The following is a 25,772-nucleotide window of genomic DNA, read 5'->3' as shown; positions in this document are numbered from 1 at the left end:
GCGGTTCCGGGACGGTTCCAGGACCCGGAACTCGGCCACCCCGCGCTCGGTGTTCGCTCCGATAGGATCAGGTTCTAAGAAGCACCCAGGCACTGAACCCTAGCAATCTGTCTGCAAGCCGCAGGCGAATTGCAGCCTGAAATTACCTGTTCTATGGCTGAATGAGCTGCGGTCAGTCGAAAACAGGGATGGTGACGTCAGCTTTCCAACATGGTGGCTGCTGGCCTCCTCTGTGGTCTGACCGGTGTGGAGAACCGAGATGGACCGCTTCCTTCCCCCGTCTCGAACCCAGAATTCAGCCCTGAGTACGGTGCTTGCACGGCTGGCAGAAACTGCAGCGCTGTATCCCTGCGTCGCTATCTCCTCGTTTTCCAGCGCGCGCTGCAGACTCTAGCCGCGGGGCGGTTTGCTGAATAAGCAGTGTTACCCTCCGTGCGACAAACCTCTCGCGTTTGAGTCCCCGTAGCCGATCCTCGTGCGATGGAAATCCTTCCTCCAGGTTCCGGAGCACCCAACTATTGCTGGAAATTCCTAACAAGATATCCTTTAGCCGTCCTGACTTGTCATACTCCCACACAGTGAAGCAGCACACGGGGGCAATGCACTTCCCTCACCGCCATCTTCCTTCCCCCTTTATTTTTTATTTTGAGAGAGGGTCTTGCTAAGTTTCTGAGGCTGGCTTTTGAACTTGTGACTCTCCTGCCTCAGCCTCCTGAGTCATTAGTATTACAGGTATGTGCTACCCTGCTCATCCTTCTGATAGCCTTCTGAACTGGATTCTGTCATCCTGTTATATAGAAGAAGACTCTGAAACAATGAGGTTATGTAAGTGGCCCACCACCTGACAGTCAGGAAGCTCTGCAGCTAGAATTCAAATCATACCATTCTGGCTCAGAGTCTGTCCTCTCAGCCTGTGCACCTTATTGTCGACAGAGTAGTATAGCCCCTGGAGAGGAGGTGCATGGGTGAGTGTAGGAATTGGATTAAGAGGGGAAGTTAGGTGTCCCCACATAAACCAGGCTTTATTTACTGATTGCTTACATAGTGCTTACTGTGTGCTATGTGCCTTCCCAAGTGCTTCATAAATAATAAATCAGTTTTCATAATACCAAGAAACAGGTGCTTTGTTTCTGTCCTCATTTACAAGTGAAAAGCCTGGATCTAGGGAGGTTCAGTAATTTCTCAAGGTCGTATAGGCTGGATTTGAGCCCTACCCATCAGTTTTCAGAGTTGTGCTTACCTTAACCCCTACCCCTGTCTTTTCCTCCTCTCCCAGGCCTTAGAGTTCCACTTACAAAAGTACATGTGTGAGAATTCATAAACCATAGATTAGGGACATGCATATATCCTTAATCCCAGGACAGTTTTTTTTTTTTAGTGGGGTGGGGTGGGCAGGTACCAGGGATTGAATTCAGGGGCACTCAACCAGTGAGCCACATCCCTAGTCCTATTTTATATTTTATTTAGAGACAGCGGCTCTATGAGTTGCTTAGTACCTTGCTTTTTTCTGAGGTTGGCTTTCCATCCTTCTGCCTCAGCCTCCTGAGCCACTGGGATTACACGTGTGAGCCACTGCCCCTGGCCCAGGACAGTCGTTTTTATCTTAGAACACCTTTGTCACCCAGTAGAGGTTTCACTGCACTGTTTGTTAGATGTGGTTTTTCCTTCTTTCCAAGAGGATTGTAAATCTCAACAGGGCAGGAATTAAAACTGCTCAATTGAGATATAATTCATATACGATACAGATCACCCACTTAAAGAGTACAATTAGTTGGTATTTAATGTATTCATAGAGTTGTACAACTGACACCACTGTCCTAAACCTTTGGAAAGATTTTAATCCAATTTCTACTACATAGGATTTGGGCTGTACATTTAACCTCTGTCTTTTTCATGTAATCTCACCTATGAGAAATTCTCCTCTGAGGTTTTTTTATGAAGGTACCTGTGCTTGAGGTGATTAAGGATATTCTTCATGTGGCAGGTTTTTTTTTTTCCCTCCCTTATGGTAGAATAAAATCTGCTAGGTATTAGGTAATATCATAGTAAAGCAGACCAATTTATTTATTTATTTATTTATTTTTTAGTTGTAGATGGACACAACACATTTATGTATGTATGTATGTATGTATGTATGCATGCATGTGGTGCTGAGGATCAAACCCACTGCCTTGCAATTGCCAGGCGAGCACTCTACCACTAAGCCACAACCCCAGGCTCAAGCAGACCGATTTTTTTCCCCCTAGGAAGGAAGGAAAGAAAGCCTGTGTTCTTTTTTTTAGAGAGAGAGAGAGAATTTTTTAATATTTATTTTTTAGTTTTTGGTGGACACAACGTCTTTATTTTATTTTTATGTGGTGCTGAGGATCGAACCCAGCGTCCCGCGCATGCCAGTCGAGTGCACTACCGCTTGAGCCACATCCCCAGCCCCGAGTTCTTTTTATGTGACCATGATAGTTATTAAGACAGCAAGTTTCCACAGTTCCATTAATGTTCGAATTTTAGGATTTCTTGAATTGTTAGAGCTGGATGGGCATTAGAATTCATATAACACAGTGATCTTCACTCTTTCCCCCACCTCAATCCTTCCCCCTTTCCCAGGTGAAGAATTGGATTCCTAGGAACATTTGTAATTGGTTCTCGTTCCCTTGAACTCCTTTGCTTTTCTCACTCTGGTTCCCACTGACTAGAATTATCCAGGCTGATACGAAAGATGCTAATTCAGGGGGTGGGGGTTTAGGGTGTGGTCTTACCCACACAATCTGATTGATTTCATTGGGTGTGGCCTGAGCCTCAGGATTTTTAAAAGCTTCACAACCCTTGATCCAAACTATTTGCCTCAAGTGATACTCTGCTGACTCCCTGGGATAAGAAAGGAATGCAACCAGAACAGTGAGATTAGCCAGAAAAAATCCCTGGTGTTGTTAATTTAAGGGAGGGATGCACAAAGATCACTTCAAGTTCTCTTCTTCCTTGAAAACTTCTTTTCAGTTCTTTTTCATGTCCCCTTGGTGCTTAGACAACAACTTTTTACAGTTTTGTAATTATCCTAGAATATAAGCTTCATCACCAAAATTGATTGGAAGTCCCAGTTGTCTCTTGGGAAGACTCCGAGGTTTTCTATGAACAGCATACATCTGGTCTTAGAGCCCTTTCCCTGCTCCTTGTCGAGTGGTGTGGGGAAACATTATTCTCACACTTATTCACAGGTATTAATCAGCAAGTAGAGGACTGGGGTGGGTGGATGGCGAGGGATATAAGGCAGTGTGTAGTATAAGATAATTAGGGTGAAGGTTTTTTTGGTAGTGAGTTATTTTAGAAGATTACCAGAGGAGCAATGACTCTTTCCCAGTGCTTTTGCCTCTTAAGACATTTTGCCCTGTTGACAAGCCTCTGCTTTTGATGAGTTTATACGGGAAGCCATTCCTTCCTTTGTTCTCACTGTGAGATTCTGGCTTGCTGAACATTGCCCTCCCTTCTCTGCCTGCCTGGTGTCTGCTGCCTCATAGGCACTATTCTTCATGTTTCCTTGGTTGCTTTAGGGTGAGTCTTGGAACAGAGGACGGTGTGAACCGGTAGTTGTATGTTGGTCATGCTCAGGGAGGAGGTTGTGCTCTGTTGCAGTAATACAGTTCCTTAAACAAAGTACTTCACAGCAATTGAATGATAGTTTAAACCAGGCCCTCTTACTCTTTCAGGCAACTCATTTAGATGCTGGTTTTGGTCTAAGAATTCTGCTAATTCAGAATTATTATTAACTTGTGGAGCCTTAGTCTGTTTTGTTGGTTGGAAATGTTTAACAGAGTACTCAAAAGACTCACCTTTTCCTTTGAATGAGTGAAGAAAAGGGTTGGATGGTTTCTTTTGGCTTTTGATCCTGACAGTATTAGCTTAATTAGCAGTATTGAAATTCTTTGCAATTCAATCTAAATAAACTACTCTATTTAATGGTTCTTATTAGACTGGTAGCTTTGTCTACATTTCCACATGTAGCCACAGTTTCCACATTATCCACGAAAATTGTTGATTTGATAAGAGTCAAATTTCTTGGTACTCTTGCTGTTTTGTGATATCTTTTGTAAAAGATGTGTGCATGTTTATTAGTTTTTTGGACTTAGACATGATGTGATTTTTAGTGTCTTCTCCTAAACATTGATCACAGTTATAGGTGGAGGTGCAGAAGACCCTGCTGCCTAGTGTGCTCTGCACCACTTTCTTGAGTGGGAAGAAGCTTCCAGGACTGTCCCCCCAGTCCATATCAATAACTCTGTGTAGTGAAAGAACCGTGGACCAGAAAGTAGGAGAACCCTGGTCATCACCCATTGTTGCCATTGAGGTGGAGAATTTGGATGAGTAATTAACTTTTCTGGGTGCTCGGTATCACCCTATGGGAAACAGGACCATCTGTTACATCTGCAGTGATCACAATGGGAAAGGCTAAATGTGTCTGTTGGAGTCTGCAGAACATTTACACTTAACTTCAAATTAGTGGACGTAAATGATTTGACCTACATGAACAAAACATGGAGTGCTTAGCTAGAGCTCATGATTTACCATAATGGCTGCTTCAACAGGCACCTTCTGCAAGTGATTTGCCTGGAGACTTGTCATTGGAAGTTTTTGTCAAGGAGCTGGTAGTGTTGGCTTTACTTGGGAGCTTGTTAGAAATGCAACGGATCAGGCCTCACCCCAGGCCTGTTGCATGAGCAACTGCATTTTAACAAGATCCCCATGAGATCCTAAGCACATTTATGTTTGGGGAATATTGATCTGGAACTCTTGTTACCATGTAATTAAGTGTAACTGCCTTTCGAAAACAAAGGTACAACACCTTTTGGATTCATTGTAAATTAGCCCAACTTTTTGTAGAATTAAATACATAGTGACAAAATCCCACATAAATTTTAGGGTGCTTAGGGCTTCTTTCAATTTCACATGGGAGCCAGAGTATTATTTTAGAGTACATCTCTGAATTATTATTTAAGGCTTTGTTTGTTTGGTTGGCTTTTTTGCTACTCACCTATACTTAAAATTCTGCAGATGAGCTTCTGCCTATAGGCTTGCCAAAGGCCACCAGGAACCTTGCTCCTAAACCCATTAGCCTGTTCTCTTCATTTGTGGCCTCTTGGGACTGTGTCCCGCCCACCCCTTTCTTTCCTGGAACTGCCACCATCAGCTTCCATGATGAATCCCCTCACAGCTGGCACCTTACCTTTCATGTTACTCCTTTATACTTCTTTGCAGGCTCTCTTCATTCTTCTGCTTCCCCTGGAATGTTGGTGTCCCCCAAAGCTCTGCCCTCCTCCCTCTAGCTCCCGTGGTGACACCTGCCTTCTGAGTGGAAATGGTGGCTTGCCTCAGCCCGGGCAGCTCTTGAGTTTCAGGTGGAGTTTTCAGATGTTTGTTGGGAGTGTCAGCTGGTCTGTCTCAAAGATACTCCAAATTCTGCTCATCTAGAACTGATGCATCTTCTTAACTCCTTACTGTCAGCCTGAAACTTAACTTTCTCATTGAAGTTTTTAGTTAATTCAATTAAATGCCTATTATAGGCAGCTGGGAAAGACACTGCAGAAAGTGATGGGTCAGTGAAACCCTTTTATTTCCCTGGAGCACATGCATCCTGCCTTTTTTGTTTAAATTCAGACCCTTATTACTGTTTAGTTGGATCATCTCCATGGTCTTCTTGCCATTGGCTTCTCCCCGTCCATTCTGCTCAGAACTGCCAGAGGAATCTTCTAAGATTGACTCATTGCCATGGTAGTGACAGTACTGTGTTCATGGGTATAACACTTAACAGTTTTAAAAAATGCATTCAGGCATGCAGTTGACTCTACCGATTTGTAGCCACATTTTTAAGTGCGGGGCTTCCCAAAATGAGGAAGCTACTGGACTTGATTTTAGAAGCTCACAGGCTATAGGGAGTAAAGTAACCAGAAAATATGAAGATCCAGGTTCCATTATTTGATCTTTATAATCATTTGTGATATAGCAGGGGAGGCATTCCTAATGTCATTTGAAAAGGAATTTAAGACTTAGAAAGGTTATACAAATGAAAATAACGTTAGTTTTATTTTTATTTAACACCTTAAAAGCCAGGCTCTGTTCTGGGCATTCTGTATTATAATCAAATAATTTAATCTTTATAACAATCATATGATATGTGAATGCTCCTTTATACAGAAGAGTTAAATTCCAAGAGGCACAGAGAAACTAAGTAACCTGTCCAAGGTCACATGACTTATAAGGGGCACAGCCATGGCTTGAGTGCAGGCAGCCTGGTTCCAGAACCTATGCATATGACCATTGTGCTACACTGCCCTCTTTAATTTACCTTGCTACATAGTATGGCTTCTGATGCCTATAAAATAAAATTTATTTTTTTAATTTTTGGTCCTGGGGATTGAACCTAGGGGTGCTCTACCATTGAGCCACATCTCCAGTCCTTTTTATGTTTTATTGACAGGGTCTCACTAAATTGCTGAGGCTGGCCTCAAACTTGCAGTCCTCCTGCCTCAGCTACTTCAGTTGCTGTGATTACAGGTGTGCATCACCACGCTCAGCTTAAATAGAATTTAAATAAAATTTAAACTCTTAGAAAGCTTACTCTGCCTTGGTATTGGCTGTATATTAATACTTGAATACGTCTCCAGTTTCACCTCATACTCATTCCCTCCTCATCCTTTACAGTGGTTTCAGGGGACATAGCCAACCCTTGTTCAAATTCCTTTCTGTAAAGTCATGGCAACAGAGTAGCAAGAAAAAAATGGGAGATTGCTTATTTATTTGTTTATTTAGCTTAGAGCTCAGCTAGAGATAGGAATGTTTCCTGGAATTCCTCTATAGGGTTGGGCAGATTTTGTTAAACAAAGTTTTTCCTACTCCAAAGTTTTTGGAAGGCGTCTTAGTTCTGTTTCCTGGTTTCCTGAATCCTGTAAAGATGTTCAACCCGTGTCCTAAGTTATAGTTTGCACAGTGGGTTTGCTATAATCGGGATTCAGACACACTGCACATGGCTTTTGGTTAGAAGGCCTTTTACAGCTTGTCAATCTTTAGTTTTCCTCTCTTCTGTTGTTTCCTTGCAGTGTATTTGGTGAGGGAATTGGGTCATCTTTCCTTTAGTTTCCACAGTTTGGGTTTTGCTGCATGCATCCCTGTCATGTTGCACTGTCCTCAGCTTTTCCTGCCAAGTGATAAATCTAGAAGCTTCATCAAGTTAGGGTCTTAGCTTTTGTTTTTGACTAGAATACTTCCTAGGTGGTGCTGGGTGCTCCATCAGGTTACTGAGTAATTGGTATGGGCTGCTCACACTGGGAGGCGTATCATTTTTGGTTGTTTCTGTGATCTTATGTTTGATCAGTGGGTTCAGATGTTGTCATTTGGGTCCACCAGCTTTTTGCGTAATGGTTTATTTTTGTTGACCAAGTTTGAATATTAACAGTTGTTCTCTGTGGAACGTTAGAAGTGACTTCCATTTTTTAAATACACACATTTATGTATACACATTTTATGTATTTATGGGTATATATATGTGTGTGTGTGTGTGTGTGTGTGTGTGTACACATACACAAACCTACATACACATACCTCATACTCATTCCCTCCTTATCCTTTACAGTGGTTTCAGGGGACATAGCCAACCCTTGTTCAGATTCCTTTCCATAAAGCCATGGCAACAGAGTAGCAAGAAAAATATGGGAGCTTGCTTATTTATTTGTTTATTTAGCTTAGAGCTCAGCTAGAGATAAGAATGTTTCCTGGAATTTTTCTATAGGGTTGGGCAGATTTTGTTAAACAAAGTTCTTCCTATTCCTATTGTAATTATTAGAAAAAATGACTGTTAAAAACCATTTGGATATTAATTAATTAAAAGAATTTGTGTTTGGGCTGATAAAATGGGTAGTATGGATGGTTATACAACATTTTGAATATTCTTGATGCTACAGAATTGTACACTTAAAAAATGGTTAAAATGATAAATTCTATGTGTAGTTTACCAAAATAAAAAAAAAAATCAATTGAAAACGCATTTTAACACATAAGGCCTGAGCTCCTTATTTATAGAGGGTTATTATCACTTCCCATGGGAGTCCAAGTGCACTGGAGGACAGAGATATGATGCTTTCTTTACTGAAATGTTACCTGTAGGTGAAAGGGATGCCAGAATTAGAAGAAGGGTAAAAAGTCACTTTGCAACTGGCTAGCAATTATAGATTCAGGCAAGGGTTGTTAATAGATGCTAAAGCTCTTTGGTAAAAGATTGTTAGAATTTCCATTGTCTCAATGTATCTCCCTGTAAATTACTTACTACTTGCAAAAGGAAGAAAGTACCTTTACAATGGAGAGATCTGCTTCGACCAAGTCACCATTAACAAATGGAACAAACTGTCATACTGTGCCTCCTGATAAGATGCATTGGAGGGTATACACTTTAGGAGCACTCTTCCCTGAATTACTTAATTTGGATCTAATCATGAGGAAACAATTGGACAATGCAGAAAATGAGACAATTTCTGAGACTCTGGTCTGACTTAAAAAATGTCAAGTTATGAATGAAGAGGGCTGAATTTAAGGCGATGCCCAAAGAGACATAAGATTAAAGGCAATGCTTGAGTCTGGATTCAATACAAATGAAGGGATGAAAGAAATATTTGGCCCAGGTAGACCAGCTTTGTACTATGTGACATTGTGTTAGTTTGGCACTGCCAAAGACAAGGGTGGCTTAAATGTAGCAGAGTTTGTTTTTTTCATCATGCTGAGATCAGGATCCAGGCAGGGTGGGTTTCTTCTGAGGCCTCTCCTTCGCTTGTCACTGGCTGGCTTTCTTCCTCCTGCGTGTTCATGTGTTTCTGTCTGTGTCTGTACCCTAATTTCCAGTTCTTATAAGGACACCAGTCATATTAGAGTAGGGTCCCCCTTACTGATGTCAATTTACTAACCTCTTTTGAAAAACCAGCCTCTACCTCAGAGCAAAGCCTGTCCAAGGAAGGGACATGACCTTGTCCTTGGAAAGACCCACAGAGCACTCCTAGGCACATTCCCACCCTGCTAAGTGGTTTATCTATAAATAACCGGAGAGATTTGCTGCACCAAGTGTCCCTGACTCAGTCAGGCTAGGTGGGGATCCATAGCAACCCCCTAGCAGCCGCCAATCAGCATGAGACAGGGAAATACCTGGAATGCCAGATGACCCTCCCAGTAATTTATGGTGGTTGATAAAACGTGTTGGGAAACCATGTAATTCAGCACGAACACCCCTCATGGCTTAAACCAATCAGTTCAAATGAATACCCCTCTTAGTAACCAATCACCCCTACCCAACTTGTTCCCGCCAGTGAATGTGCTAATCATGTTTTAGAGTTGTTATTTGATTTTCCCGCAGTGTGTGATGATTTGCTAAGAAATGCTATGATGTATGTGGGGGTCCCTGCCTTCTCCAAAGAATGTATAAAACTGCTGCAAACCCTGGGCTCCAGGCCTCTCAGCATCACCAGTTGCTGTGTGCACGCAGAGGACCGAGCTAGCTCGCAATAAACACCTCTTTGCTGCTTACATCGATCTTGGGTCTCTGGTGGTCTTTTGGGGGTCCCGAATTCGAGCATAACACTTTAAATACTCTGGACATATGGCAAATCACATTCTGGGGTACTGGGTTAGGACTTCAACATACAAATTTGGGGAACACAATTCAGTTCATCACAAATATTGAAATATTTTAAAATTGTCCCTTGGGTAAGATTAAGTTCCACAGGAACTTAAAGTAGCTGTTCCATAGCATTTAGACACTATTCATTGACTTGTTCTTTAATTTGGTGTGCCAATCTTTGTCAAAGTGAAAGGGGAAGATTTTCTATTGCATTTTTATGGTTTGTTGGAGACTTTTTTCTTTTTCTAATAAACTACTTACCCAGTGCCCTACATCACCCACCAAAATAAGTCATTTGGAAATGCTGGAGTAGTTGCACATGGTACTGGTAATCTCCAAGTGCATGCCTTGGAGATTCTACTGCTGAGCAGACCTTGGCTTGGCGGGATGGGGGATGGGTTAGGCCCAAGGTAAATGATTCTCTGACCACAGAATGACTGCTTCAAAAGGAGGTGCCTATAGAAATACTTTCCCTTTTGATTAAGATATCCCTGGTACTAAGTAAATAATAAAAAGAAAGCCCAGCTACATTACAGGGCAGAATTCCCAGCAAGTCCAAACAGTGTGTCCATTGTAGCTGTTTCAGACCAGTTAGTCCCTAGAGTATGCTGGGTGGCTTGAAAGTATGCTGGTGACCTCAGGTCTTTGACTTTGCTCTGCCCATTGGCAAAGGATTTCATTCACTTCTGAGGAGCCTCACAGTTATTTTCTTTCCAGGTGATGTTGACTCAGTGGAGGATTCCACCTTTTTCTTGTCTCCAATCTCAGTTCCCAAAGTCAGAGCTCAGCCCCAGAATCTCTTTTCACAGTGATTCATGGAGATTTCGATTGGTCCATGTTTCATGTTTAGTAGAGTCTAGTTGTGACCTTTGCCTGATTTTTCACTGGGCATTGATTTTTTTTTTTTTTTTCCTTAGAGGACTTTTAAATTAAGAACCTTGTCCCTTTGCCCCATCTGTTTGTACATTGTTTTTTTCTTCAGTGGTTTGATGTTTAACTGGTTCAAATTAACTTTATGTTAATCAGTTTTCCTTTATGGCTTCTGGGTTACATGTCGTATTTAAGACCAGCTTTCTGACTTAATGTTACATCAGAAATCACCCAAATATTTTTCTGATACTTTTTAGAATCCATCCACTCTCTCCCCACTGTCCTCCTATCTACTCCTCCCCCAATCTCCCTTTCCAAAGAAAGGTAGGGAAGAGGTTCAGTTTTTGTGTTTGTTCAGTCCTGGAGTTCATGAACCTTCTCTAGTGCCACATCATCAGCCAGCCTGCTCCACTGCCATTCAGACTGAATCTGCTGGTTCAGAGTCGTAAGAGATCCTATCAGCTCACAAGGCCCAGAAATCCTCCCTCAGAGCTCAGGTATCTGCTGCCTACTCAGTCAGCTGGGCTGCTCTACCTGGGGAAGGGATGCCAGTAACTAGGAAGCAGGTACTGCTAGATTCCGTCCTAGGTTACGCATTTTCATTCAATCCCGATTCTCTTTTTCTTTTTTTTTGGAGTACTGGGGAGTGACCTTGGGAGCACCTGACCACTGAGCCACATCCCCAGTCCTATTTTGTATTTGTTTAGAGACAGGGTCTCACTGAATTGCTTCGTGCCTCGCTCTTGCTGAGGCTGACTTTGAACTTGTGATCCTCTTGCCTCAACCTCATGAGCTGTTGGGACTGCCGGTGTGCGCCATCACGCCCAGCTCTTTTTCTTTTTTGATGATGAAAAAAGCAAGAGGTGATGTTGTTGGTTAGCCATATCAGAATTTAAATGTCTCATTGCAAAACTCATGAAATAGTTGCAAGTAATACTTTACGAAGAGACTGTATTTAGAGAATCTAGAAAATCTTCCTGGAGGAAGATGCATTTGACTTAGTTCTTCAAAGAATAAGAGCATTTAAAAAACTACTTACGATGGAAATTTTCTAGTATGTTAAAAAATGAAATAGTGTAGTAAATCCCTATTTCATTATCTAACCAGTAGTAATTTTTCATTTATGGACAATATTATTTTATTTGTAACATACTCTCCCACCCCCCATTTTTTTCCAAAGCAAACCCCAGACATTATATCATTATATGTAAGAATTTTAATATATATATATCCCTAAACAAAATTTCTTAAAAATATCATGACAATATCACTATCACATCTAAAAAAAAATCACAGTAATTATTTAACATCCCTTATTGTGTTAGAAATTTTAAATGATTTTTAATTATCGTGTAAATAAGGCCCATGCATCATAATTGGTTGATATGTCTTGATTTTCTTTTATCTCTGAGTTCTCTTGCTTTCTCATTCTCAGCCTCTCTCTTTTTTTCCTTTGAAAGGCAGTGTCACATAATGGTTGTAACCCTGGATTTGTGTTCATGTTATGGCTCTGCTACTTACTGTGTAACTTGAACAAGTTACTCAACCTGTCTATATTTCAGTTTCCTCATCTGTCAAAGGGGTGTAGTTGCATCTACGTTTTGGAACTGCTGGGAGGTTCAGTGTGCTAATGTTTGCAAAGTTTAGAGCAGAGCTTGTGACATAGTATGCTTTTAGAGGCGTTAGCTATGGACTCTTGAGTCAGAGAAGTTGCTTCAAGGCATGTCAATCCTGGGCTCAGGAGGAGAGTACAGGGGCCCGCTCAGCCAGGTGAAATGGTGCCATTGTTGGGCTTCTTTTTTTTGCTTTTTGCTTCCTTCTGTGGTCTTGACTATGCTTCAGTTAGATGAGGTTGATAAGTAGCAGAATTTGGAACAGGTAAGATATTATTTAGTGGAAGCAACTTCTTTATCGTCATTTCTGGTTTTCCCTTTCTCTGTATTTATTAAGTTAGCTATTCTTCCTGGAAGCCATTTTAACTTTTTATGGCATTATCTGGGCTCTAGCAACTTGTGATCTCCTAAGTAGAGCCTTTCAGCACTTTATAAATATGTCATATACTTTTTATATTCCTTTGTTCCCCACCAGGAACACACATCTCGGTCTTCAGAGCAGCACAATCAGTTTTTATTCATTTAAGAAGCAGTAGTAATTTGACACTTGCTAATATGTAACAAATTATATTGGGAGCTGTAATTACAATTGCAGCTGGTTCCTAATTATACTGTAACCTTGATGGTTTAAAAAAAATGAGACTAAGTTCAGCATGTAATACTGGAAAGTAATATTCTACATTAGGCAGGTCTGCCTTCTACTGAACCATGAGCATTTATGAATCATAATGCCAAATCAAAAAGACTGTTTTAAATTGGTTTCAGTTACAATGTTGTCCAATGGCATGATTCATCAGGATAGCTTTAAACTATCCTTGCCAAACTCTGGGCACATCCTGCATATATTATAATTAGCATCCAGATGATGCGGGCTCTGGGGTCACTTCTGCGTCTGATTTGTGAGTACTCATTGAAGACTCTGAAATGCCTCAGCTTCCTCATCTAAAAACAGGAATGTTAGTGACTCTTCACCTTAAAGAATTTAAGTAATGTTTAAATGAGATCAGCTGTAAAACCTTTAGCAGTAGACCTGGCATAGATTTAAGGTCCCAGTAAAAGTTAGTTGGTCGCTGTTGTTGCTGTAACTGATAATTAACAGTACAACTCAAGACTGCACCTCTGTGTACCCCAACTCCAGCAGAAGTGTGATCATAGTTCTGCCACCTCTGTACCTTGTGAGGACATGTGTCATCATATGCATTATTCCAATCACTCATAGATAAGTTAGTCCTTCTCCTTGGAGCAGGGTCTGTGGTTTATTTGGGGTTGTCTTAGAGCCCGTCCCTGGCCTGGTGCTCTGCGGCCTTTCCCTAGGAGTTGTGCTGCATGTGTGGGAAGTAGAGTATAGCCCCCTAAGGCAGCAGTTGTTCGCTGGAGGTGGGGGGATTTTTTTTTTGCCTAGGGAATATTTGGCGATGTCTGGAGACATTTTTTTTGGTTATCACAGCATGGTGGGGGTAGGTTGCCACTGGTATCTAGTGGGCAGAGGCCAGGATTCTGCTCAACACCCTAAATGCACTGACACTGCACAAAGAATGATCACTGGACCCTCCACAGAGGTTGCAAAGCACTGGTCTAAGGCATCCTGGCTGCCTGGACTGTGACCCTGTGGAAAGGCAGGACCTGGACAGATAATCTGCTTCTGATCTGCAGTTTTCTCACCTATAAAGAAAAAGAAGACTACTTTTGAGGTTTGAAAAGAAAGGGAGATTATGCAGGCATGTGCCTAATGCCTCTGGCTAGTCAAGTTCATTTTCACAGCTCCAGTGACCCATTGTGCTCTGACCGACTTCTCTGTGTTGGAGGAAATTTCATTAGAAGGCTTCCTTCCCCAGTGTAGAACTGAGAACTCGGTGCCCATCTTTCCCTGGAGGCAGGACACAAGTGGGTGAGCTAGGTTCTGCTCATCAGAGGCTCACATGTAAGATTTCAATTAGGAAGAGGGCACCGCGGGAGCCAGGTTGTGTGTGATGTTTTCACTGCAGCTTATCTGATAGGCAGCCAGAGCGGCATTTGGTGTGAAACTGAGGTGGATTTCTTACCAAGCCATTCTGAGTTAGTTTTGGGCATCATTAGTGGACTCTCCACCTCAGGCTGATTCTCCAGATTTCCTAACGAGACACTAGTCATCCCATAGTATTTTAATATGCTCTCCCTTGTTGCCTATTTCTAAGTTCAGTATATGTTGGACCTACTTGCCTTTCATTCATATTTAGAATTAGAAATGCCACATAGTCTTGTTCTCGACTTAACTTAGACTTTATTATCATCTTGCCCATCTTATAAATGAAGAAACTAAAACTCAGATGTAACCAACTTGCCCCAGGTCACCATGTTAGTAGCAGGGCTGGGCCCCACATCTTTGCTGTAAACCTGCTGCTGTCTGCCAGTGTCAGTGGGAGCAAGCATCTCTCTGTCTCAGTAAGGAGCTGAGACTATAAACAGAAAAATATGTCTATTTTGGAAAAGGTACATACCACCTCTTGTCAGATTTTTACTCTTGGGGACATTTGCCAGAATCCTAGCTTTAGGTTAATGAATAGTAGAATCCAAAACTAGTGTGTCTAAAACTTTTTTGCAAAACAAGACCCACAGCTAAAACACCACCATTTATTTCTTAACTGTTGTATTCTGCTTCTTAATATCAGAATTTTAATGATGATGGTTTTACAGTTGTTTAATGTTTGTCTACAACAAAATAGAGTAAAAGCCAACATACGTCACAACCTACTGAACGTTCTGATAAACATCTCCAGCACCCCTGAAATGACCTGCTTGTGTAATTACCCATGGTTTAACATGTGGCGCCTGATGCTTTATAAGTCAACTGTTGAGTGATATGAACTTTTGAGGTTTGATTACACAGAAATGTTGTGGTTTGAAAAATGCTTAACATGGCATCTTGTCTGTATTCTAATTCATACTTCAATAACTTTTTGCATAATTACTGCTCTTCATTTGCTAGAAATTAGGGAAACTAGCATAAGGGATGATGGTTTCAATAGAAAATTATTTTCTTAAATTTGGTGAGACACCTCTTTCTTTCTTCCCTCAAGTTAATGGCAACCGTGTGGTTTTCAGGGAATTCCAAACTTTCTTTTGCAATTATAGATTGTATCAGTCAAGGTTCACTTGCAGAGAACAGAATCTACTCTAGCTGGTTTAAGCAGAGGAAGATTTATTATAGGGTATTAAATGGCTTACAGAATTTGTTGGGAAGGTGAAGAAACAGACTTGAGGTTGAACTCTCAGGAATGACTTCCAGAGCCTCACAGAAGAGCAGGCCACCAAGGGAGCAGTGTCGTCCTGTGCTGTCAGGATACTGCCTGCCAACTGTGGGATGTTTCAGGACCATGCTACCACTGGTGTGGGAGGGCAGGAAGGTGCGACAGTAAACCCAGACACTTCCAGTGATGGTGCCTCTGCTGGCCCCCAACTCACAAATCTTTGCCTTTCAAATCTGACTCCATTTCTTCTGATTGATGGCACCTCATAGCTGCAAGGTAGTCTGGAAAGTAGACTTCTTGTACTTTTTTTGTCTCTGAAGTACAGGAAGATGGAGAAGGAGGGTGGGCCCCAGCTGCTTTATTATCGGGTCCTACCTGAGAATATCTTTCATTGGGATTCAGGTCTACCTACACTTGGTTCCGCAGATGTGGAGGGTATGAAGGAATGTTTCTCCCTATCCCTCCACTTTTCTTGTCATTGAATGCTTGCTTACACACATACACACGGTAGTCTGCTTTCGATGAGCTGCCTCTTCTGGTTTTTAGTCTCATATCTCATATAAATAATTGTGACATGGAATTTTCCACGTAAGCCTGTGCTTCTCTTGACTTGCAGACTTTTCCGTTTGGGAAGAGGACTGAGAAAATCCTATGAAGGGAAAGCTCAATTGGTGACTAGCAGTAGAGACTTGGGACCTCGGGTTCTAAGCGAGTGGCTCTGCTCCCATTCACACATTGTAATCTTGTGGGGGAGCTTTAAAGATGCCCATTCCATAGATTTCATTTCCATCCCCCTTGGTTACTGCTTGAGTTTTGAGATGGGCCGAGAACCTGAGTCCTAATCTGCACTTTAGAACTGGATACTATGTAAATCTATGGCTCTGGAACCATCTGGAGGGCCCAGGAATATCCAGACTGGTGGGCCCCACCCCGAGAGTTTCTGATTCCATAGGTCTGGGGTGGAGGGTGAGAATTTGCATTTTTTAAGTTCTTGGGTGATACTGGTGCTGATGGTCCCAATCCTGTATTTTAAGAACCAGAGATCTGAAGAGAGCTCCCTATTTTCATTGTAAATATCTGGCTTTTTACTTACCTAGAATTAACACTTCAGTCAACACTTAAATCGTGTCTTCTTAGCTTCTCTTCTTTGCCAAGCATGGGATGGTCTGAGAAATAAGAAGCCTTCAGGGAGATCAGGGTTTCACATCTCTAGAGCATCCCTGCTTTTCTTTGCATTTGACTTTGATTTTTCAAATGAGTCCCTTATCTTATGTAGGCTTTCAAATACTCGTCCCCATTGCTCATGGTTAGACCTAATAACTATTTGGAGAGCACGATTCTGTACCACTGTGATTTGTTAAAGTAATGAGCCTGCAACTGTGACTTGATTACAGGATAAGAAAGTCGATTTTAAACATATTCCTACATTCAGGAATATCTTTTCCTAGCAAGCCTCTATCTTTGGCTGCTCTGATTCACATTAGAATAAGAGTAAATTTATTTGTACTGGAAAATATCTTTCTGGTTCTTCTTGTCATATTTCTCTCCTCCTCTTATCTGCCTTTAAAAAAAGCAGTTATTGAAGTTGTGTTATTGGCTGTTTTTTTTAAAAAAATTCTTAAGATATGCCTAGCTTAAGTTTTGCAAATGCTATTGATGACCTATTCACATAGGTGTAGCTAGTGTTTATCTTGTCACAAAGCTCTCCAGATTTAGTGATCCTCAAATTTTGTCCCATGGAATATTGATTCAGGGAATTGACCTGAAATTTCCATTCTAAAGTTGAATAATGGTAGACTTTTCCCTGTTTATGGGAGAAACGTTAGTGCACAGTTTTTTCCTATAGTAACAACTCCTTCATCTCTTTTTATCTTAAGTTTAGAATTGATATGTTACCTGACTGTGTATAAAAATTCTCTATTGTGCTGATTTAAATACCAAATAATATTTCGTGGTTGTCTGCAAAGAACTGTTTTCCTTCTTAGTGATTTACTTATTAAGTTTGAAAGCCAGTGTATTTTAAATTATTGGTATAAAATTTTTGTTTTAATGTTGAAATCTATTGCAACTTCAGAATAATAGTGGTACAATCAGGCAATTAGATTTCAAGAATAGTGGCTGTACATATGAATATGAACATGCTGTAAGTATATTTAAAAAATACATAGCACCCTTCTGGAAACAATCTAAAGTTTGATGAATCTTCTGAAGCCCAAGAATAAACTAAGTCTAATAATTCCAGGCTTGTGTGATGTAAAGTATGCATGTTGAACAGCTGTTCTGAATTGACTTAAAAAGGGCAGCTACATTTCTGTGGCTCTTTTTTCCAGCTCATGGAACTTCCTGGGTATTGGTTTGACCACCAGGTAGAATCCATCTAAATACACCTCCAAAACACTGGCACTTCTCATCGCAACATTATGTAGTCTTCTGTCAAATTGCACAAGTGTCCTTCCTTCACCACACATGGCATGTAAACAAGAAGATAAGAATGAGGGTGGACATTCAAATGGAAATTCCAAATAGCCACACGGCATTTGATTGGTGGGGAGTAGATGGAATTAGTACAGAGATGAGGCCCAGGAGGCTGGAAGAAATTTTTCTGAATCCATCCCCCACTGAACAATAGTTATCTGTGCTTAAATCGAATGTGCCCAGGACCTCACACAAATTTCAGCTGGCCTCAAGAAAATTCCATAGTGAACATTAACCATTTACTGCAACTTTGGGTCAGTTTTCAAGAAGGAGCATGATACTGGGCTAGGAGAGCAGAGGGGACGATGAGTTAGAATAGCTTTAGAGTTTGCTCAGTGGTTTGGTGAGTGTTTTTGAGGACCATGAGTTCCCTTCTCTTTTGTCCTCCTTATTTCTCCCCTCAAAGTGGTGATCCAGGTGACTCATTATTTAGGGTATTAAAAAGTAAGCATGGGAGACTATATATAGTTTTTGATAAATAGTCCAAATAATGATTGATACCATTTATTAAGCACTTTAACTCTCTGGCCTTTTTTGGGCTTAATACTTTATGTAATTATTTCATATGGCCCTTCCAAGTCTACAGGGCTTCCTGTTGTAGAAATGAGGAAACTGAGACTAAGAGTCAAGAGCACTGGGGTTGCAAACCAGCAAGCTCCAGCGGTCAGGCCTGCACCCCATGTAAAGATGGTCTGACACTGAAGTTCCCTGCCCCCACTCCACTTACTGGGATTGAACAGTTAAACTCAGGGGCACTCAACCACTGAGCCACATCTCCAGCCCTTTTTATTTTGAGACAGTCTTACTAAGTTACTGAAGCTGGCCTCAAACTATCGATCCTCCTGCCCTGATGTCCTGAGTCACTGATATTAGAGTTGTGCACCACTATGCCCAGCTAAAGCCATGCTCTTTATAGCAGAGGATGGACACTAAATTGGTGGTATTCACATTGAAACTACCTATAATGTGGCACAGTAGGAAGTGAGAAAAACTCAGGAAACACTTAGAAATGTAGGCACAGATTTGCTCTTAATCTGGCTTTTGGGGAAATAAATGAGCCTCAGTTTCCCCTTCTTTCAAGTGAGGGAAGTTATGTCCATCCTATTTAACTCTCTGATTTGCTCTGAGAATCCAAGTAGAGAATAGTGATGCTCTGAACACTGTCCAGTGTTCTCTGCATTCTGGGTGATGTGACTTGTAAGTGGTGATCACTGTGTAGATTGTTTTCACGTTTGTCTTAAATCCTGGGTGAGTTATAAAGTGAACCCATGCTTTCTGTCACAGAAATGTGGTTCTGGGGAAAAGCACTGAATGTACATTTTGGGATTGGTAAACAGATTGTGCTGTTGGGATTTAAGGAAAGGGAAGTTCACTCTGAGATAGCATTGCCCAGGAGGCCTTACAAAGTGCATAGCTTAGTGAACTAAGCGAACTAAGATGTGGTATTCAGATAGAACCGGAATAGTTCCTTTTGTGGAAAATTCCTTTGGCTTTTAAAAGGAAAGCCAACTAAGAACTTAAGATACTGAAAGCCATTTTCAAAATGTTATTTCTGAACCATCCTGAGGTGTGGGACTCCTGGTGTGGAGGAGGTCATTTTTCTGCTCTGACGGTGGAGGTTGGAGTGCTTTTCTGACCTCCAGGAGTTCTTGTCCTGTCCCAGAGTGGAGACCCCACAGGAGGATTCCTCTTCGGGAACTTTTAGGTCAGCAGTGTGGTTAATCTTGGGTTAAGTTGGTTAGCAGTCTATTTTTTCCTCTATTGAAGAGCAGAGACCACCAAGAAATTCTTGTGAGTAAAAATAGAATTGGTGGCTATAGGTACTGAGCTAAAATTAAAAGAGTTATCAGTCTTGCTTTGGGAATCATGGTGACTAACCAACTGGTTTCAGAAAGACTACCTCTCCCATTTCAGTGATTAGTTAATAAAATTATTCCTGACAGTGGAGGGCCAAGGAGCTCAGCAGTTCCATATTTAGATACAGAGAATTCATTGTCCCAAGATCTCAGAAGAGTCTTTGCAAACACACAGAAGGGATTTAGAACAATTTGCATAAATCTCCCCGTGGATAGTGACATGGCTCCAGTGTTGGGGTGGTTCCAGGAGCCCCTCCTTGGCTGTATCTTGGGGCGACGCTGTGCTTGGTGAGAATTCAGTCTCATGATGGTTTTTGCCAGCAGGATTGGGTGATGGGACGCTGAATAAGCCCACTGTTTGGTTCCACATAAGGGCTCTTTTGTGTTGGCCCAAGGCAGTCATGTTCAAGTTTGTCTTGCTTTTCCCCAGTGATGTTTTTGGACTTTGTGGCCTGGAGAATTAAGCACAACACCTATTCTGAGCTAATCTGTCAAATTTTACTCATGGAAGGTAACCACAACCTCTTGTATTTCTGAATGTGGAGAATAATAGTCATACCTTTGGAGAGTTCTGATTTATTAAATTAGAAGTTGGGGAAGGGACAAGTTCCTTGACATTGCCTGGTAGTTAGGTATACACGCCTGTTCATGGTGGAAGCATGGGAAGTAATTCCCTTAGGTTCTTTAATATGATTTGCCTAGTTCACTGGCTTCTTTAAGAAATATGTTCCCTTGCATAGTTAGCAAACAGGTTGTACTTTAATATTCCCTTGTGAAAGGGCATGAGATACCCCTAGAGTGTAGTTTAAGAATGCCAGGTGTTTACAAATCTGTTTCAACTTTTTTGTTTGTTTATTTTTGTTCTTCTTTTTAAAAAAACAATACACATTAAACACTAGATATTATGAGCTTTAACTGGTTTCTTGCACAGAATATTATCATTCTAGAAGCCAAATACAGAGTCTAATTTAAAATCTGGGGACTCATTTATGCGCTGGGGCAATTTGATGTTTTAAGTACAAAAATGAAATCCACTTATTTCTAACCTTAAGTTTATTTTCTCTTAGTCTGCTAGCTTGATTTCTCAGCTTTGTTCTAATAATATAAACATTTTTATGTTTATTTATAGGTGGCTTTAACCAAGAGAGCAGATCCAGCTGAGCTTAGAACAATATTTTTGAAGGTCAGTATAAAAGAAATCTATTTTGTTTCTTATTTGGTTTGTGTTCTATAACTTCGAAAGTTATTTTCAAACAACTGTTTATTTCATTGTTAAATTTTTAAAACATCCTCCAAAGCATCTTTACGCAGGATTTGTGAAAGAGTTGCTTTACAATTCTGTTTTTAACAATGTATAGGAAATGTGTGGCCAATTGTTTGTGATGGCAAATGGTGATATTTTCTTTTATCTTATGGTGTCAAGTGCTCAAAAGAAGTTGGCTGAGTAGTCCTGCAACTCATTTACCTCTTCAGGCTTGACCTGAGTGGGATGAGGAAAATGCTTTTACTACTAAGAAGTCTTTGTAAACATCCCTATTAATCCTGTACTCTTCCAGAGGGGACTATCTGGTCTCTGCTTGGTAGAAACAGCTCATTTTTGTTGTCCTCCTCATCATAATCCTGTCATTTTATTATAGCTGTGGAGCCCTGTGAGAAGGCCTCCGGGGAATAATACTGGAGTACACCAGATACCACGCAAGCTCATTTTCTTGGTTTCTTAGGCTTCGGCCTACTTGGTGGTGTTGGGCAGTGAATGAGTAATATAATAAAAGTCTTCTTCAGGTCTCTAACCTGAAGCATATTTATGTTATTGAACTGAAATTAAAACTCAAAAAAGGAAAGGCCACTTTTGTAAAGATAATAAAAGCAAAATATGTGGACTTTTCTAAATATTGTGAGAAGGCAGGCAGTGCTGACTGGAATGGGGAGCCAAGGTATTGAGCTGGTACCTTGATGTGTACCCATGTGAGCTAGAAGGTTACTAATTCTGTGAGCCTCACTTTTCTTATCAAAATGCATTAGCATAAAAAATAAAAGTGACAGCTGGAGATATAGCTTAGTAATAGAGCCCTTGTCTGACATGTCTAAGGCCCTGGGTTGGATCCTCAGCACTGCAGAACCAAAATAGAACAGCAAGAACAAAAAGATGGAGACACAGGGATTCAAATACTTGGGGACATCTGATGCTAATTAATTGATTTTTAAACTGAATAATAATTAATTGATTATTAATTATTAATTGATTAGCTAAATTGTAATTAATTGATTTTTAAGCTGAATAATGACATTCTGATTCTGATACATGCAGAGAGTCTATTAGAGATAGATACCAAAGCATTTACAGATGAGATCATGATGTCTGAGATTTGTTTTTAAATAATCCAATTTTGGTGGAGTGGGAAGAAAGAGTAGGCAGTATGATAATTTTTGACATTGTAAAGTGGGATATTGGGCTTATACTGTTCTCTGTACTTTGCATATGTTGGAACATTTTCATAGTTAAAAGTTACAAAAACTTGTGAAGATTCAGTGGGGTACCTTTACGTCACCATGCCCAACACTTGCTATGCCTTAGACATTGATTCAGTCAAAGTGTGAAATTAAGTAATTTAAATACAGGAATGATAGGTTCCAATGGAAAAGTGGTTAAACATAGGAACAGTTTTGGGAGAGGAAGAAAGGGTATATTTGTAAGGAGGTTTGGATTATATAGAAAAAAACAGGATTCTCTATAAGAATCTTTGCTTTTTTTTTTATTCCATAAAGCACAATACAATATAGAGATTCTAGAAGATGAAAGCCCAGACAACAGAAAAGCGTTCTTATCTTTCCTGAACTAATTTCTGTTGCTGTGTGCATATTGGGCTCACATGATTGGGATCAGGTGTATGAAGGTCTATTGCTATTGTAAAACTCCTTAATGATTTAATTTTGAGAGACACGAGCAGAAGAACATCTAAGTGTGCTGCTAAGGAACCTAGAGAAATGGCTAAACTCACTTGAGCCCTTGAAGTTATAATAATTCTTTCAACTCAGGACATACTACTTCAGTTTTCTAACAGGAGTTAAGAGCCTCCTTCTGACAGAAACTGAGAACAACTTAGGGCTCTGATGCTCCCTAGTCTGTTGACATGATCCATTGGAAAGAGTCCATTTAAAGGCAGTGGCCATTTGAGGCCATGTGGCAGCTGGTGAGCCTAGGTTAAGATCTCAGTTTGGAATAGCATCTTTGCCAGCTGCTATATCCACTCAATATTGGGCAGGTCTAGGTTGGAGACAAGTCTGAGGGATAGCAGGAATTTCTTGCAGAATTCTGAAGAGTCACCTGTGGGGTTTCTGTAGCCATGGACCTGAAGGCTGGGGGTGGAATCTTTGAGAACAGATAGGAAACTTGGGTGGCCAGGACTTTGTGGCTTTTGAAGGAGAGTTTTTTATGCCTTTGAGTCTGAGGAGATGGAATAGAGGCAGAGGCTGGTGGTACCTGAAGAACACAGCATCAGCAGTTTGTGGAAGGGATTGCAGATCTGGCAAAGGTTCTGGTGACCTCACCAGGCCTGGATAGTGTGGGACCAACACAAATCCACCTTGGCTCAGCAAGCTGAGGATCTCTTGTTTACTATCCACCGCAGACAGCATTGTGGTGAAGGGGAGAAAGGGGAATGAGGCGCCATGGGGGCTGCCAGGCCAGGCTTTTTCGTTAAGTACGGATCAGCAGTAAGCATTCTGTAAACCTGTCGACTTTGCTGATTTTCTGTCTGTGAATTTTTTTTTTTGACTTGATTTTCTTCCTGATAAAAATTCTGTGTGAAATATCCCAATTGTCTCCTTGCTAAACTAGGTGGAGAGAGGATTCTTCTGTAGCCTGGGGGAGGTGGAAAGGAGCTTCATTGTCTCCTTCAGACCAGATGTACAGGGAGTAGAAGGTGGTAGAGGAGTTGGCAGCTGCAGAGATGAGAGAGAACCTGGGGATCTGAGCCAGATGAGGAAAGGGTCCTGGAGGACTCAGGTTTTATAGTTTATGTCTTAGAAAAGAGTTAAAAATCAACTTCCCTCTCTCTCTCCCTCTCTTCCTTCCTTCTGTAACGTTGCCTACTACATGTTAGGTGAGTGTTAGGTGTTGAGTATTACAGACGCATAAATCATGACTCCTGCCCTTAAATATCTCACTGTGTGTATGTATGTGCAAGAAAACGAAAATTCACAATATGGTTGAAAAATGTTACATAGCATTAAAGGAAGATCAGTGAGGCTTATTACCTCTTCCTATAGAGGGTCATCAAAGTTTCAGGCAGGATGTTTGAGCGATGCTTGAAGACTAATAGGTATTTTTCAGATGGAGACGTAGAGGAGGGTTTGGGGTAAAGAAAGACTATTCCAAACAAAGAAAACAGCATGTTCAAAGCAGAGAGCTGTAAGTGTGCCAGTTGTGTGGAGGGAATAGCCAATAGCTTAGGTGGCCTGGAGCGCAGGCTCTAGTGATTCTAGATTGGTAGGGAAGGAGAGACTTAGTGCAAAACATGCCAGAAGCATCTGAGGGTATTGTCAGACTTTTGTGAGAAGATAATATATTACATTTTATCTGGATGCAGAAGTTTGAGTCTAGGAAGACAATTTTGCTTTTAACCTCTGTGTTGACAGTCCTTTTTTTTTGGTTCACCTAATGCTTTTGGTGTTGCTTCACATTAATTTAAACAGATATGTATTGATTGTTTGCAGTTTAAATAAAACATCATGAAATTCTGCTATGAGTGGGCTGAGCAAAAGAAATGTAAGCAATAATTGTGTCTCAAAGGAGTTCGGATTTTATACAGGAGACCAGATTTGTAGGCTAGCAGTGGCAGGTAAAAAGAATCTAAATCAGCATACTTGAAGGTTCTGCCTGTGTGGTTACAGCAAATACCACAGGAAGCGGAAGGAGGGAGCAGTTGCCATTGTGGGTAGTGGTCAGGGAAGGCTGGCGGGGAGAATGCGAGGAGCCCCTGGGATGGTGGGGGAGAGAAGAGGAGGACCACATGGAAGGAAAGCCCAGAGACTGGGCCAGGTTGAAGGATTCTTGTTCATTTGTAAAATGTTTATTTAAATACAACTCTCTGCCAGGGAATCTGCTAAGTATTACAGGGTGTGGGTAACAAACTTGGAAAGGTAATTGGGAATTTGGCATGCCTCTGAACAATAGGAAGCCATTGAAGGTTTTCTGAGTAATCCAGGGACAAGATGGATTTGAGATTGAACTGGTGCAGCAAGGCTATAAGGTGTGTGGCCTTGGGAATGATGGTGTTGGAGGCTGTCAGGGTTATTAAGGACATAACACCAGGAGGAGTGGGGATTGGGCAAGTCAGAGACACTTTTAAAGGGATATTTCAGAAAGTGACTGTTGTTTTATTATAAATGAGAGAGAGCAGGGCGGGAATGTGTATGCCCTGGGTGCCGAGAGGTGCCAGTAGTATGAACAGAGAAACAGAGGAGGGAAGCAGTGGTTCAAGGGGGAGGAAGGGAGGTGATCATGGGCTGCTCAGAAGCCTGGAGTCTAGAGTGACTACACGTCAGAAGTGAAAAATGGGAAAACTGGGGGAAGGGGCTGGGCAGAAGTGGGATGTGATAGGGAGTAATGGTGAATTGTACTTGGAGTTTTAGAATTAATCTCTCAATAAAAGAATGATGTACACTTTAAGCATTTTCGTAGGAAAAACAGTTAATTCCTTAAGTGAAAAACTTTCTTAACAACAAATAAGTTTCTTTCATTGATGAAGAGCTAAAAGATAAATAAAGTAACTTGATGTCAGTATAGAGATAGTGTTCTCTTACTGCATGTGTCTCTGTATATGTATACATTTTTTTTCTTTAACAAGAGGAAAAAACTATTGTTTTGTATCCAGTATTTTCCCTCAACTAATATATTATGAACACCTTTTCTTATAACTGGATGCGTTTCTACAATACTTTAATGCTATGTGATGTTCCTATGTATGGCTGCTCTACCATAATTTGTCTTACCACAATTTACCTAACCATCCTTTATGATTGGATGTTCAGTTGCCAGCTTTACTTATCTATCATAACAGCTTACATATTTGTATATAGCTTGCAT

The 25,772-nt window shown here is 41.0% G+C and overlaps 1 protein-coding gene across 4 annotated transcripts in view; it reads left to right on the top strand.

The window, feature by feature from the left end:
* Slc25a13 (solute carrier family 25 member 13) overlaps positions 1–25,772 on the top strand; it is a 182,790-nt gene that overhangs the window by 7,687 nt on the left and 149,331 nt on the right. For 3 of the 4 annotated variants that reach the window (XM_015488236.2, XM_015488234.2, XM_048785970.1), the window contains one exon: positions 20,814–20,867. In XM_015488236.2, coding sequence (XP_015343722.1) covers positions 20,814–20,867 — 54 coding nt within the window. Of the gene's footprint in view, positions 1–11,043; positions 11,080–20,813; positions 20,868–25,772 lie in introns of those variants that run through there. The other variant, XM_015488235.1, reaches the window with a different exon arrangement.

The sequence above is a fragment of the Marmota marmota genome, unplaced genomic scaffold (genome assembly GCF_001458135.2).
Source record: "Marmota marmota marmota unplaced genomic scaffold, marMar, whole genome shotgun sequence".
Classification (NCBI taxonomy): Eukaryota; Metazoa; Chordata; class Mammalia; order Rodentia; family Sciuridae; genus Marmota; species Marmota marmota.
The sequence above is the reverse complement of the archived record's forward strand: the minus strand, read 5'-3'. Positions and strand labels throughout refer to the sequence as shown.